This window comes from Solanum pennellii, chromosome 7 (genome assembly GCF_001406875.1).
Source record: "Solanum pennellii chromosome 7, SPENNV200".
Taxonomy (NCBI): Eukaryota; Viridiplantae; Streptophyta; class Magnoliopsida; order Solanales; family Solanaceae; genus Solanum; species Solanum pennellii.
The window spans coordinates 10,700,306-10,717,198 of record NC_028643.1 but is presented as its reverse complement, the minus strand read 5'-3'; the positions used below and the strand labels follow the sequence as shown (position 1 = coordinate 10,717,198).

Sequence of the window (16,893 nt, the reverse complement as noted above, 5' to 3'; positions counted from 1 at the left end):
GGGGGGGGGGGGTAGCTTGAAACTTATCCGTGTGATCATATTCTCCCAAAGTCAGCCTCAATCACCATCGACTGAGCAACAGGACAGGTCGTCCCTCCATCGACGCCCCGTTGATTGGCTTCTGTAGGTGCTGCTTGCAATTGATTTATAACATGAAAACCCTAAATTACTATAGACGGTTATTTTATGTATTTTTGGGTATTTTAAGTTGATTAATAACATGAAAATCCCATACCCCATTCATTCTTCAAATTTGACTTTCCCCTCTATAAAAGAAACCTCTATTGGAGATGAAGCTCAAGAACAACCATGGTGATGGATTCTCAAGATTTCTTCACCAATTTTTCGTGGTCCTTTTCTAAAATAAGGTATGGTGATTCTTAATCCTTAGTCAACCTTTCTTCTAAGGAGTCCCTTTCAAATGTTTTCAATGAAAATTTCATTATCAAACCTCCAATCTTTCAATCTAGCTGTGGGTTCTTTCTCAAATTGTTTTCAAAGGATTGCTTATGTCAAATTGATGATCAACTACTGTTTTTCATGTTGTATTCAATCCAATTTCATGATGAATCCATGATCCCTACCAAATCTTGATTTAGCTATGTGATAATTATTATGATCTTGATGTTAGGGTGATTGTAATGTGATTCAATTATGATAAATTGTTTATAGATACTGCCTATTATGTAAATTGATGGTGATTTGTTGATGAGTGATCAATGATGATCAAGGTTTAGGGATTGGGTAAATTGATCTATATTACTCTATTTTCTATAGCCTTGATGAAGTAGTGTACCTAATGTGATCTTGAAACCATGATGTTGAAGTATGATTTCATTTATGTAATGGTACCTTTAGCTATGGTTTTATACGTGTATTGATGTTGAATTATGGGAATTGATAAATGATGATCAAAGCTTGGTTACTTTTTGTCAATTCTTATATGTGATGTGATCATGACCTTAAAGGCAATTGTATTATGAAGGTGTGGTGGTGATGATCACCAAATGTGAAGCGTTATGCCTAGTCTTCCATGCTAGTTGTGACCTAGGTTGTATTGCTAATGTCATAAGCATGTGAATGACTATGTTAGGTGTGGTTTAGGTGCTATCATTGATGAAGTAATAATGTTTAATGTACCCTACCTATGTACCGTTATATGCATATGTGTTCTTAGTCAAGGTTAGGAGTCTTGGATGCAAAGTGAAGTTACCTTGTATCCTATGCTAAATTATGGTGTGTGGTCTATGTTGGAATGTGCATTGTGGTCTTAAGAGGGTGACTGCCTCAATGTGTTGTTGATAACCATTATGTGATCATGTTGACCAATGTACACACACTCTCACCTCATGCATGCTTACAAGTAGTATAGGTTCATGGTGTCTAATGAAAGGGTGTTCTTATATGCACTTGTGTCTACTACTATGCATGTCAATATATGTCCATGAAGTATGCTATGTATCTCTTAACTAGGATGATTTGATAGGTGTACTATTATGGACAAGGGTATGGGACCTTGTCTATGCATTTCACATATGTGCCTTGATAGGGTAGTTCCTAGGTTGATTCTATATGACCATGAATATGAATGCATGATTAATCTATGAACATGTCTTATGCATGAATGAAGTGAAGTTTGAACATGTGTGGCTTAAGGGTGTTTATGTGAAAGGTTTGCTCACATATATGCACACACACATGAAAACATGTCCATTATACATGTATGATGATCTAGTCAATAGAAGGGCTCTTGAAAGGTGTTCTCAAGGGTATCCTAAACTAGATGATGCTTGAATATGCTATGTCCATGTGAAAGGTTTTCTCACATGATTTAGGTTGATGAACTCCCATTTATGACCTATGATCTAAGCATATAGGGAGTCAATCTCCTAAAGCCTACTTTTATAAAGTAATGATTAATAATGGCTTTTCAATAAAGAGAACTTAGCTTAGCACTGAGTGAACTAGAAGATGAGGGGTGCCCTTTCCCAATGTGGGAAGGCTTATTCACCATAGTCCTCACGAGGTGGATAACTACAATGCCTCAATAGGCATAAAGAGGGTTTCCATATATGCCTCCTAGTTCCATAATTATGTTGCCCCATAGGACCTAGCTAGTGGATCCATCTAAAATTCTAGAATGATATTCATGTCTTACCTTGGGAAGTAAGATACCCTCTCCTGGTGTGAGGAGATGACATCAAATTCCATGTTTAGCACCCATGGTCTTAGTGTCGATTAAGACTATAGTTTCCCTAAAATAAAATGGACAATGGAAGTAAAGCAAGGACCCTAACTAGGATAACCTAAGGGAAGTTGCTTAGTGTAGGTGAGGGTATGAGACTTTACCTATGCATTGCAAAAGTAGCTCCTAAAGGGAGTTCTAGGAAGGCGCTCTAATGTATATGTATATGTTTATGTTCATTATGTGACATTGTAGTGTTGTCTGCATGTTGTGATGATATGCATGGTATAAGTCTTAATGAGTCTATATAATGTGGTCTTACCTTATACGCATAAAGTGGGTCTTATTGACTATATAGCGAAGGTCTTGCTTGTCATGTATGAAGTTGTCTATACTTGTCTTTTGGATGCATGAAGTAAATGGTAGGCTTGTAGTCTCTTTGTAGGTTTACTTAGTATGTGTGAGGTTATGGGTCTTCACATGTACATTGTACTAGTAGGATTAGAATGAGATTATGAGTAGGGCTCTATGATGTTTTATGAAGTGAAGTCCAAGTATGTATTGTTGACTATTTCCTAGAATGATGTTATTGATAGTGTTGACTTACATGATGTCTTGGATTAAGTCTTATATGAGGTTTATGCATTATGTTGAGTTGTATGTGAAGTTTGTACTACCATGATAAGCTATGCCTCTATGTATATGTATATATGTTTGATGATTAATGAAAATTGTATGTATGATTACCTTGTGGCCTTAAGGTGATGTTTGAGTGTGGATAGTGTAATGAGACATTAAATAATACATTGCACCAAGTATCACTAGGGGGTTACTTGGAAAGTTAAAGAGTTAAGAAAAAAAAAAGAGCTTATTGTGAAATAAAAGAGAGCACACTGTAAAGGAAAATGAGTTACTGTAATGTGACTCAAAATGTGACTTAAATTTCATGTGTGATTTTATGTGATGTTATACTATTGTATATGCCTAAATGAAGCATGTGAATTGTATGATGCTTATGGTATCAAAGTTTTATGAAGTTTTCACAAAAAATCATGATGCATGGTTTCAAAGTAAAATGTCCCCATTTTAAATGCATGGTTTCACATGGTTGCCATACTTAGTGCATTCTTGTACTAACATCATTTTTCTTTACCTTTTTACACAAAGTGTAGGTTATGAATGCTTAAAGGATGTCTCGTGAAGGGCTTGATATGTGTTTCTCAAGCTCAAGGAAAGGGATCCTTAAGTTCAAGGATTTCCTATGTCATTGTTTTAAGTAAAGTCTTGTAATAGCTTAGTTATGATTTATGTTGAAAGGGCCGTGTCCCTATTATACTCTAATGATGTTGAGTCTACGATGGAAAAGAGATTTAGAGTCTTTAACTATGTATTATGATATTTTATATATTAGAAGTGATGTTCTAGCATATGATGTGCTATGAAAGTTTTAAATTTTTCGCTAAATTTACCTATGAAAATGCGATGAATGATAACTATGGGCTTGTATAAGATTTGCGAGAGTTCAAGTATGCCATGTTACTTCTAAAGGGTGCTTACCGGTCGTGACAGATAAACAACTACCTATCGATGTATCCTCAAAAAGCCTCAGAGATAGAAGAAGAAGTAGAAGATCATACGGGTCTGGGCTCGAAATCTACACAAGTGTAGAATCAAGGAGTAAGTACCAAACAACACAATGCTCAAAAAATAACCTACTAAACAAGGCAAAACTAGCTAGAAAACGAGTACTCTTTTCATCACAATAGAAACTCCTCAAACTACAACCTACATATAAATCAGGCCAACCTAACCGTTTTACCATGCACAGTTCACAAGGCTCTACAATTACAATCTAATAGTCACAGTTAATAGCCAACAAGTATCAAGTATATCAATCACAAGTATCAAATGGATCAATCACAAGTAGCAAGTAAATCAATGACAAGTATAAAAATGCATCAAATCACAATAGTTAAACTCTTGACCGAACCATTTCCCTTCAGCTTTACATTATATCACTAGCCGGAATCATTTCCCCCGGCTTAATGCCATATCACTTGCTAGAACTAGACCCCTTTGGCACAATACCACTAACTAGAATCATTTTCGTTCGGCTTTTTTTCATATCACTAGTCGTAACCATTTCCCTTTGGCTTTATATTATGTCACTAGCCGAAACCATTTTCCTTCGGCTTAGTCAACATATGTCTCATCATAGTGCAATGAAATCACTGCAATTAAGCAATTTCATACCATAAGGAAGAGACAACAATTCAAGGAATTCAAATCCACATTAATGTCATTAATGCATTTCATCAATCAACAAATTTGGGTCCATAATAAGGAAATTCACAATACATTATGATCAACACATTGCCTTTTCATCAATCCATCTTTTATTCATTAATGTCAATGACGTGGAACAATGAATCCATTACCTCATTCCCTAACATACACAATGAAGGGAAATACATGATTTCAGTAGATTTATAAGGCTTAAGAGATCACTTGATGGGCTAGGTCGGGCTGACCCATTTTTTGTGGGCAAGAAAATGATTAGCCCAACCCACAAGTACGTGGGCTACGGGCTATGCTAAGCCAACCCACTTTTTTAAAAGTATTGTTTTTTATAATTTTCTTAAATCAAATTATAATTTTTAAATATTATCATAAATCTCTTCAAGACAATATTACATGTAACTTGTTAATCAAATCCACAAATAAAAATATCTTTATGATATTTATTAAGTTTGATTTCAAGTAAAAATATAGATAGGTAAATAGAAATATTAACCTAATTATTTTCTAATTATCATACTAAAACACAAAAAACATGACAAGATTGTATATGCTAAGTCCAACGTAGTGATTCTCTAGAAATTTTATTTTATGCAGTACGTATTTTATAAACATAATTTATATTTAAAGTTCAATATTTAAAATTTTAAATAATTTGAATTTGGACTCTTGATATTTTTAATATTCTATTTTGTTTCTATTTTTTATATGGCCCATGGGTCGGTCCTACTCATATTTCTCAAGTCCCACAGATTAGCAGACTTATTTAGGCGAGACTAAAAAGTCTTTTTCTAAATTGGGCCCCAAAAATCTTAGCACAATCGTATTGAATTATGGGTTAGGCCAGGCTGGCCTACGGGCCTAGCTCATATTGAAGACTCTATGTTTCAGTTGCTAACTCGATTGAATACGTCATTGAGTGCCAGTCGCGCCTCATCATTTTTGGGCATGACAAACTTGATATCGAAGCAGGTCGTATCTCAGGGGTCCACAAGTCGTGTCAACTAGAGTCTTGTTTATGAATGTGTTATGCACCACATTAATGATCAAGATGCTACAATACATTAAGGAATGGTTTCATTTCTTTCAATTGGTAGATCGTTCTATGGTGAAAAACTATAAGAACATATAAAATCTAAAATGTGCTTTATGCTTCTTATCTAACATGCTACACACACTTCAGAGATGGCACAACGAGACATAGGTACGGATCCAAGGAAAAGTACTTGTCGTTTCCCACTGAATCAAAGGGACAGATTTCCCTTGGAGGCACAAAGTGAATCTCCAGTGCCCCTAGTACCAGCTTCCCCTGCACTTGTTGAAGCCCGAGAAGATACAATAACCCCAGCATCACCAGTTCCATTGTTACCTAAGAAAGCTAGGGACACAGGACCTCCAAAGTAGATGTTGTTCCTCCACCAAAGAATGGGGATAAGGGAGGTTGTTCAGTTGCAGACTGGGATGGTTTGGTCAGGAGCAGATGCTCGAGAGACTGGTCAGAAAGATTGAAGGTATGAGAGTTTCTTCATTCGGCCCCTCCATTATTTACGGGATTCAGTTCTACTGAGGATTTTATAGACCATATATACAAAGTATTGAGGGTAATGCATGCCTCCGCATCAAGGCTATTGAGTTGGTTTCTTTTCACCGACGTGATGTCTACAACATCCAATAGAGATATTACCCCTGCAATCTTTGATAAGATGACCACACAGCGATGAACTCTGGCTCTCATGGTACATACAATATATGGTGCATATCTCGTCAGACAATTAAACATGTGGCTATTATTCCTTAGGCTCGTCTTCCCTTGCTTCAAACTGGTCAAGACTAATTAGGGTGTTATTTTTGTGTATACACGTGAGTACAATGATTGCTTCCGAGATTGTTGGTCGTGTTTCTCTTTTTATGTTTCACTTGCCAAAAATTTAGAAAAGATTTATTTGCATGTAGCTATGGCTGGCACTTGGGAATTTTTTTTGTTGCACAAACTAATCAGGTAAAAATTATCAATTTTTTTTTTAAAAAAAATATGACTTTTCATATAAATACTTATTGAATCTAATTGTTTGGTTTTATATCAAACAAGTTTTTGCTTATAACCAGTTATAAGCAAAAACTTGTTTGATATAAAACCAAACTATTAGATTCAATAAGTATTTATATGAAAAGTCATATTTTTTTAAATCCTAATATGAAAAACAGAGGTCACAAAAATGGAAATAACCTTTAATTTGTTTTCAATATTACCTGCGAAATCCACTTTTTGAGTTTAATTTATTAGAGTAAAATCATTAATTTTTCTCGTTCATTCGACAAACTTCACGGAGAATTTAATGAAAATATAATTTACTTTATGTATGTAGCAATAATAACTTAAGTAGGTTGGGGCAGAAAACCCGGTTCAAAATGGGTAATTTTCAATTGAAATCGGGCAATTGGGGCTGATTTGGGGGAAATAGTTGATTTTGGGGTATATCTGTTGAATTTTGTAACAGCAAGGATAAATTTTGACCAAATAATATATCGGAGGATAAGGCCAACCAATAAAATCATTTCAACCCTTTTTCCCACATAAAACATGTACACCCTTGCTTTCAAAATAAAAACATCATCAGTTTACAGCATAATGGTCTATTCAAAAGACCAACATCTTCAGCAAGTGGATCTATCAGCCTTAAGTTCATGCCACAAACAAAACAATGTATCAAATAGGTCATTGTCATCATCATTGTCACTATTTAGTCCACCATCCGTCTTCGAGATATCCAGAAGAGTCGTGAACCATTGCTCATGCAGTGTTGAAAAGTTAGCTCTTTGTTCACATGACTTGAAACTTTCTCTGTTCATTTTCTTCATTACTTGCGCCGCACTCAATGCAGATTCAACCACAGTTTTCGGTATTCCAGCCATAAGGGCTACTTGCATCCCATAGCTCTCCGGGCATGCTCCAGAGGTTAGGCGGTAGAGGAACACCAGTTCTTGCTCTGTTGGAGATGAACTTTGAGATTTCAACTTGAAAGAGCAGGCCATGTGTTGTAATGTCACATGTGGATGAGAAGCAAACTCTTTAGTGAGTGGATGATAATGTGTGGCAAACAGTAAGCGGCAGTTCACCGTCTCTACAAGGTGTCGGAATACCTGGACAGAATTTCTAACATGTCAAAGAGTACACCTCACAGTTTGAATGTATGAAACAAAAGCAAAGATGTCACGACCAAAATGACTCGAAGACAATCAACAGTCTTAAAGGCATTGGCTGAGTCCCCAACTAGTTCGCTCCATTCTATATCTTGTGATCTTATACCTTTAGAATAGTTCACATACATAAAAAGCTAATTCAGATGGCAAAAATGAACACTTCAATAATTGCAGACAAACTAATATAGTATTTTATACCATGTCTTCAGGTAATACTTATTCTCAGTGACTCAATTAAGCTCAAGATATCATAGTAAAAAGCTGTTAAACTATAATCATGTATATGAGGTAGGCACCTATCATTACACCAGTTAACTGGGAAAGACGGATCAAGTATCAGGTAAACAAATGAGAACTCTTGCATGCAGCTAATCAATCATCCAATAAAAGAAATTAATGGGGAATCTCACAGCATATGCAATAGCATATCCATCAAAAGTGCTTGTTCCTCTACCCAATTCATCCAAAAGAACAAGGGAATTATATGTAGCATTTTGAAGAACTGATGCGGTCTCCGTGCATTCAATGAAGAAGGTACCTGCAAAATGTATACAAGATAATCAAATAAATTTTAACCTGCATATTTGGTATAGATGTTTCTTGCTTGAGCTTTACACAGAACACGGTATATTTTCTCCATGACATCATTGACTTAAACATCATCTTTATCTGTGATGCAAGCCAAAAATGAAAACGAACCCTAAACTAGGAACAAGAAAAGAAAAGATAAATAGCTTGACACAGGAAGATTCAAGCTTGACTTCATGTTTTGAGGCCTTTTCCTCATAAAGTCCAATTTAATTTCTTACCACACGATTTTCTTGGTACAAATCTTGATAATTTAGTTTATTATACATCTAATTCTAATTTTTTGGCTTTGTAACTTGATTTAAATTAGATCAAGTTCTTTATGTCTGACTTTGTTTCAAGCAATTTTCCTTTCTTGGGTTTATTTCATTTCTTTTCATTGTTAGTTTTCTTGATTCAAGTCTGTTAGATTTTCTTTGAGTCAACCATTTTGACTCTTGGTATCCGTTGATTGAATCGATAGCAACTTTGGCCGAACTCTTGAGTGGTAAAGGCTATAGTGTGATTTGAGTGGTGCTAGCCAAGCACAAAGGAGTCCAAATATGAGTGATAGTGAGGAACTTTAATTACTAATCTTGTCTGTTCATATTGTAGGTCTTGGAGTTATAAGATCCCAATTTAAAATGACCTACCTTCTTTATGGAAGCTAGTGGAGAAAAGTATGAAAAGTGGGAATCCATGATGGAAATGGTTCTTGGGACTCTTTAAGAGAAGCTTGTTATTTATTGGAAGCATAATAGCAAAAGAACAACGAAGGTGGGAAGCCCGATTGAGACTTGGGATGCATTGAAAAGGAACTTGAGGTACCATTAGTAGGGGCATAGAGAAATCAAAGCCGCTTCCCAAAAGAAGAAGCAAGATTTCTCAAAAAGGATTTTTGGAGTTTCGTCCAATGATAATGAGAGACAAAAGATAGAGATAAGCAAGGGAGTAGATCGTGGCAACTCTAGAGTGGAAAAAGGAGAGGATGTGAGGAGTGAAGTGACCAAGTTGCCACAAATTTTTGCTTATCCTCTCTTTATAAGGAAGGATTCTTGTGTAGGTATATAAGCTTGGCGAATGGAGGAATACAAACTCCAACAAGGAGCCTACACTTAATGATGTGATCAATATGATAAGTCTCCTTAAACAAACAATTTGACATGCTTAAAAATATGTGAGTCGAAGCTCCGGTCCAAGGTAAAGAAAATCCTTCTTGTGAGACTCAAGTTACCATAGCTAAACTTGACACGTTAAATTTTTCAAATGAACAAAGTATGAGAATAGCTTGTCTTCATGTAAGCTTAATGATTCTTTATAATATAGTGATAATTTCTTTGTTGAAAATGTTCATACACTAGTTGATTTTATTGATGACCGGATTGATCCTTCTTGCAAGATTCATTTGTGTCCACCTAGTGTTGACACTTGTGCTCTGAATGATAGTTCGTTGTCATGTGATGAAGAGAGTACATACAGAGATTTGTTTGAAAAGAAAGGTAGCATACTTGAAATTCACTTGTTCTCCTATTTCTCGAAGTCCATTAAGAATATAGGGTTGGGTGAGGATTGTGCTAACTATCCAATTGTTGATATCGATCTCGCACTCTTGAAAAAGGATGATCTTTGGGTAAAGATAACCTTGATTTGCTTGATTATTTGAGAAGGTCAACTAGTGATGGTCCTTATGATGATGGTCTTCATTGTGACTCTTTGTATGACACCCCACCTTTGTTTGCTGAGGACAAGGATGGATTACTTAATTCATGTAATGACTTGAGTTATAACCACATTGATGTTAGTGGTGGTTTGTGTCAAATTGGGTATTATTCTTTTGAGGAGGAGGAGGAGGGTGACATTGTTTAAAATAGGGTACTTCTTTAGGCTGTCCTATTCTTGGTCATATGCTTGATGATATTTTGAATCTAATAGTAATCTTATGAGTGGACCCCATGGATGAAGTTATTTTGCGAGACACGTATCTTTATTATCTATTTGTATATGATGCTCTTATTTGTGTAGAGTGTCTCTTATATGACATGAGATCTAATGGGGTAGATGATTGTTGTCTTGACCATAATGTGTGGATCTCCTTTCCTTTTGACCTCGGTGATTCTTTAAATTGTTGTGATTTGGTCGTGGTATCACCTTGGAAGTGGTTTGGTTTATCTTGAAATAGCGGATCAATTGTGTTTTATGTCTTCTAAATCAATGTGATATTGTGTTCTAGGTATTTTGACACCATTAGGACTTTTACGACATTTTTATTGCATCATCATGGGAATAGCCAAGCATTTTATGCTTCATGTGAGGATTTGTTCTTTGTGAGTAAAGTTGATGTTTGGATATATCACAAATTTGTGCATCCTTGGCATGTTGATAGGTTTGTTAACCCTCATGCTATGAGGTTCTTGTTGTTGTTTGTCTTGCCTATGTATTTGCGAGGTTTGAATTCAAGGAAAAATCCTTTTCAAGAAAGGGAGAATGATGCAAATCGAGTTTCATTAAAACCTTGCACACGAAGCCAAGATAAGGAGTTTGTACATACATCTTTGAGTTGTTACTTTGGAAACTTGGAGGGTGCTTGGAATGGAGAGTTGAAGCTCAAGTACATGCTCAAGTTGAATACAAAGCTCCACTTAGAACACTACTCTGAAGAAGGGAGAAAGATAAGTATGCAAAGTGGCTATTTCTAAAATGCAAGTATTGTGTCTAAGAAGAACCTTATTTCACAAAGGGTATTTTTGTAATAATTAGCCTAGGCTATAAATAGTGGAGATTAGCTCCTTTAGAATTAAATTATTTTGGAAATTGTTGATATTCGATTTAATAGTAATACTCTTGAGGGAGTTAGGGCCAAGGCCATTGTTGATTGATATGTGGACGGAATTGCTTGCTTGAGGATCATTCCTCTTGAGGATGTTTCTATCATATAGGTGCTTGTTTGGTGTTCTTAATAGGAGGTTTTGGGTTTAGTATAGTCATTGCTGCCTATTAGTCCCATTCTTGTATCTTGCTTCCTATAGAACTGGTGTTTTTTAAAATATGGTAAATGGGGGAAATTGGTTGTCATATAGCCATGGTTCTCGACTATGTTGCTCGAACTCTTCAAAATTGTTTATAGGTGCGTGTCAGAACCTCCAAATTAGTGCATTTATTGAGGATCCGAGCCGGATGCAGAAGCATTTTAGGAGAGTCCGAGTAACATAGGGTCCAAATTCTTATCCACCTTGTGTGTTTCTTCTATCTTTTATCTTTTGTTCATCTTTGTTCTTGTCCTTAGCATTAATATTTTGATTTCCACATCTTGATATTGCATAAAGGTAATATTTATATTATGGAATCCCTGAGATGGCATCAAAGTGTGTCCAAGTACTTCCATCTTCATGAATAATCCTTGTAGTGTTTAGAGATCTCGAGTTTGACTCCTCGTGAATGGCCTTGATGCTAGCTTGCCAATGAGAGTAAGGTGCTTTCTACTTTCCAGCCCAAGTTCACAGCTTAATTTTTGACTCACTCAAAAATTCTGTAATAAAGTAGGAACTATGTACACATAAGAAGACCACCTGTCGCATTGAAAAGAACAGGCAGCCTTTTAGCATTGTGGTAATGATGGGATATTCACAAGCTGAGTAGTCATGATGAGGAAGACTATCACTTGAATATTCCAAAAGCAGCCAATTATAGGCCTCTTCGCGTCCAACTAAATTGTCCTTTATCTCTTCTCTTTTATTTTTCTAATTTTCATTCATGCAGACAGTGGTCCAGTACAACTTGGAGACTGTGGCAGACATCTTAAACTAGACTTTTCTTAGTGAATTAGAAAACACATTCGTCCAAAGAATGAATGACTGTATAGATAATAAAACAGAAGGTAAAGAGGGGTAGGACAGATAGTTCAAATTTTTTTATATTACTTACTTTCACCAGTCATGATTCGATCAGTGGCTCCAAGACGTGTAAAGATGATGTCCACAAGTGAAAGCACACATGTTTCTCCAGGCACATAGCAACCCAACTGCAATAAAACAGATATCTTTGAACTAGATATCTTTGAACTCCAGAAGCCAAGTACTACTTAAATAAATAAATAAATGAGAGAATCTCTAAACCTAGAAAAGAATGAACCTGAGCCATTATGACAGCCAGACAAGAGGCACGTAAAAGAGTCGACTTTCCACCCATATTTGGTCCGGTCAATAGTAAAGTTCGAGGATAGCGGATATTTGTATTCCCTCCAAGATGGAGATCGTTAGGAACAGGAATTCCCCCACTTTCACCAAGAGCATATGGATGCCACAACCCTTTGATGTTTAGTGTTGATCCACCAGTGTCAGTGCAGATATTTGACGGCTTTGAAAGAGGCAAGATCACTGGTCTACACATGACTCCAGAAGAAAATTTTGCAGTAATGGAAAATGATCTTAATACATCAACACAACTTATGGCATAAATTAATTGAGACCACTCAGTAGCCTTCTCAATAAATAACTCCATCAAAATGGATAGCGTTTCAGTATCAAAATCAGTAGCATTATGGTCCTGACACAGCACAAGAAAAATGAATTACAAACTCTAAGCATTGCATGATTAGGTTTATAATCCATATAACTACAGCTAAGCATCAAACTTAAGTACCAGATCACTACATAGGGATAATTGAGGGAGCTAAATTCGTGAACTGGTAAACCGTTCCTTCTTTTTTATTTTGCAGGGGAGGGGGGATATAGTGGTTGTTGACAGCTGTGGGGAAAGGAAGCAATTCCAGAACCAAAATGATGCTTTTATGTGGAATTAGCAAATTATTATTCGCACTGGGATTCCAAGACAACATGATCACCAAGCAAGGTGCCATATTATATATACAACCTAACGAGAACCTAACATGTCCCATAGTATTTGTCTCCAATTTGCTCTTAGGCTAGCTAATCCATAAAATTTTCAAAAATAAGCATAAACAATATTTTGAATATAGAAACAAGAAATAAAGTTGTCAACTGTCGAGTATAAAAGCAGATATATAGGTCAATCTTATGTTATGTTTCCTAAAGCTTTCAAACGCCTGCTTCTTCCAAAAAATAAAAGGATTGTGAATGTAACAGTTATCAATCACAAAACATGAAAATGCAGCTTTAAGAAAACTGTGACAAGATTAACGGCCAGACTCTAACACACATAATTAGATGATCAACAAGCAAGCACTTTATTTTTCCTTAGAGGGTAGAGGGTAAAGGCCAGGCCTACATTCTCTGGAATTTTGAACCTGTATGCTGACTAGAGTCTGACTAGAAGCCCACTGAGGCAATCTCCAATACATACCAAAAAATAATGAAAAACAGAAGAAAAGAATAGTGAGCACATTCACATACATTGAAGATTAAAAGCGATTTAAATACAATGGTCAAAATATTCTTGACATGGAATGAGCCAAAAGTATATTGTATCACCAACCTGAAAATTGGGGAAGTCACTATCAATTGCTGCTTCAAATTGGGTCAGGAACTTATCAAGCCCATTGTCACCATCTAGAACAGGCAAGGATACAACTTTAGCTAGGGAAGCGGTCAGACATTCCTTCTGCAACAATCTTAACAAGTCCAGCCCAACCCGTAGCCCTTTAACGAGCAACCCAAACACTTTGATCTGTAGTAACAAGAAAACAACCTTGGGTGAAACAGAGCTTAAATTGACTACATCAATAGATATGAAAGGGCCATTTTTAGGTGATCAGGAAAATTTCTTCATTGAGGAGAAAAATACCATGGAACGAATCGTGCAAAAGCACATAGAACGTCATACTAATATTCATTATTTATATTCAATGAACATACGAAAATTTAATTAAAAAGAGAAGAAAGCTATTAACTTATAACAAACCAACCCTTAATGTGAATGCCCCATTTTACGGTTTTAAGACTCTGTACAAGTCAATATTACAATTTGGGACTTGTTGGGATGGTTCAGGTTGGGACCCGAGAGGTTCAGGTAAGTTTAGGGCAAGAAAACCCAGATTTAAACTCTGCATCTTTTACTTTTTCCTGGTGCCAATGCGATCACGCTTGGGACGCGATCAAGTAGAAGGATTTCTATCTTAAGGACCATAGCGCCAAGGAAGTGCCATTGTACTGTTGGTCTCAGTTGATCACCGCAATCGCGGCTGCTTGGGTACTATAGCACTGCTGGTCTAAAGGTTGTACATGCATATAAATTTCAAAATAAGGACCTTTTGCTTATTTGACTATTTATGGATCTTGGGAGCTTAAATCAAGGCAACTTTCAGTGGGGAATTCATCTACAATGTTGGGTAAGCAAGCTAAACACGGGCTTGATAATATTTCATGATCGCAGATTGAAGCTAACACCTAAAAGACGAATTTGAATGGTGAATTTGGGGATTCTGACCTATGTTTAAGAGTATGTAATTTGGAGATTAGAACATAGAACTGATGTAGGATTGAAAATGTATTGAAGGGTAGTTTAAAAAAAAAAGTATTGAAGGTTCGGGCATATTAGATTATGTCAAACAAAGAAGAAAAATATTATTGTTAAACTAAGAACATAATTTAATTCGATATTTGACCACGAGGTTTGGGGCAGACCTTTTGGGTTTATTTTGAATTTGAATGAGACTAAAAATATTTAATTGACATCAATGGATTCATCTGACAATTCAATAAGTCTAGAGTTTCGTCGGACTCAGGTAAGCTAAGGCTTTGGCCTCAACGGGGGACTTTTCCCAAATTGATATTCCCTTCTAGTCCATATTAAGTGAACTGTTGGAACTTTTTTCATAGTTCAAAATAAGTGAACTATTCAAAGTTCAAGAGAATTGTTAGAACTTTTTTCTAGTTTACATTTTCTAGGAGAATAGTTTCGAAATAATCAAAAGGGTAATAGTGGAAAGTAGCTTTGGATTTATGTCATTAAATATTATTCTTAAGGGGTGTGTCATACTCCAACAATTCACCTTATATGAACTAGAGGGAGTATTGTTTGACATATACTAAGTATATGGGAGTACCATAAATGTGAGGTGACAAGCATATATGCGACTACCAGAATTTTGATTGTAATACGAGGTATAGGGTATTATTGTCATACATGCTTTACATGTTCTTTTTTATACCGTGACTTTTTTGAGCAATATACCGTGCTAGAACAATGTAATAAGCATCGTATTTACATGCTAAATTAACATTATGAGCTATGTGCATGTTTGATTACGTGTGTAGTTGTTAGTGATAAATTGTACATAAACAATAACATACCTAGTGTAGTCCCACACAATGGGATTTGGGAAGGGTACTGTGTATACAGACCTTACCTCTACCTTTGAGGTGATGTACAGAGGATTCCAATAGACCTCGGGCTCAAGACAGAGATAGTCTAGGAAAAAACTATATGGAAGTACAATAGACAATAGATAGTAACAAAAACAATAGCGTAATAGTCTAACAAAATAATACTACAAATAAACTACACGGAATAATAGGTAGTCACAGAAATTGAAGAACAAGAATCTACAAGAGTAGTCCTACTACTACTAGTAAGGGCAACTGGCAACAAGACAAAGCACTCCTACCTACTAGCATGGACGCAACTTGGTCCTACATACTAACCTTCAACCCTAATCTATGTCCTCCACACCTTCCAAATAAGGTTATGTCCTTAGTAAGCTGCAATTGTGTTATGTCATGTCCAATCACCTCTACCCAATATTTCTTTGGTCTACTTTTATCTCTCTTGAATCCATCCATAACAAACCTCTCACACCTCTGCACTAGGTCATCCATGCATCACCTTATCACAAACCTAAATCATCTCAACCTCGCTTCTCGCATCTTGTCTTCCACCAAAGTCACCCCCACCTTGTCTAGGATATCCTCGTTTTAATTGTATCTCTCCTCGTATACCCACACATCCATCGCAATATCCTATCTCTGCCAATTTTATCTTTTAAATGTGAGAGTTTTTAACTAGTCAACACTCCACACCATACAACATAGTTAGTCTAACTACAACACTGTAGAACTTGTCTTTAAGTCTAGGTGACACTTTCTTATCACGCAAGACTATGCAAGCAAGCCTCTATTTCATCCACCATGTGCCACTATAGTGAGTGACATGCTCATCAATTTCTCCATTTCCTTGGATAATCAACTCAAAATGCTTGAAACTACCTCTCATTCGGCAGATGTGTGTCAAGTCTCACTTCTACACTAGCCTCATACATCACGCCATTGAACTTGCACTCCAAGTAATAAGTACAAAACCTGGACCCCTTTAGATTCTAGGGTTTGTCTCCAAATCTCCAACTTAGCATAACTTTGTTGCAAGTCTCATCAATCGAAACTAGGCCATCCACAAATAACATACACCATGACAACTCACCTTGAATATGTCGCGTAGTTGGCTAATATAGGATTTTCCAAAAAGATATTATTCATATCAAAATCTGATCCTCTAAGATCATAGGATAATTGTGGTAATCTAGAATATCATATCTATGATTCATTCTCCTTATGTAGAATCATATATATGATTCCGTACAGTCACAGAATTCATGGAATTTAGGTAATTCGGTTTCACAATCTCTTATGCATATTAAGTCATGTATATGTGATAAAAAGATGTGAATGAAA

At 36.0% G+C, this 16,893-nt stretch overlaps 1 protein-coding gene across 5 annotated transcripts in view; it reads right to left on the bottom strand.

Annotated features, from left to right (window-relative positions):
- Positions 1-6,991: 6,991 nt before the first annotated feature.
- Positions 6,992-16,893, bottom strand: part of LOC107025913 (DNA mismatch repair protein MSH7) — a 49,144-nt gene continuing 39,242 nt past the window's right edge. For 4 of the 5 annotated variants that reach the window (XM_027918175.1, XM_015226697.2, XM_015226698.2 and 1 more), the window contains 5 exons: positions 13,703-13,894; positions 12,380-12,793; positions 12,173-12,269; positions 8,095-8,222; positions 6,992-7,624 (listed from right to left, as the gene is read on the bottom strand). In XM_027918175.1, the coding sequence (XP_027773976.1) occupies positions 7,139-7,624; positions 8,095-8,222; positions 12,173-12,269; positions 12,380-12,793; positions 13,703-13,894 (1,317 nt within the window). In that variant the 3' untranslated portion in view covers positions 6,992-7,138. Of the gene's footprint in view, positions 7,625-7,980; positions 8,223-12,172; positions 12,270-12,379; positions 12,794-13,702; positions 13,895-16,893 lie in introns of all 5 variants that reach the window. The other variant, XR_003579127.1, reaches the window with a different exon arrangement.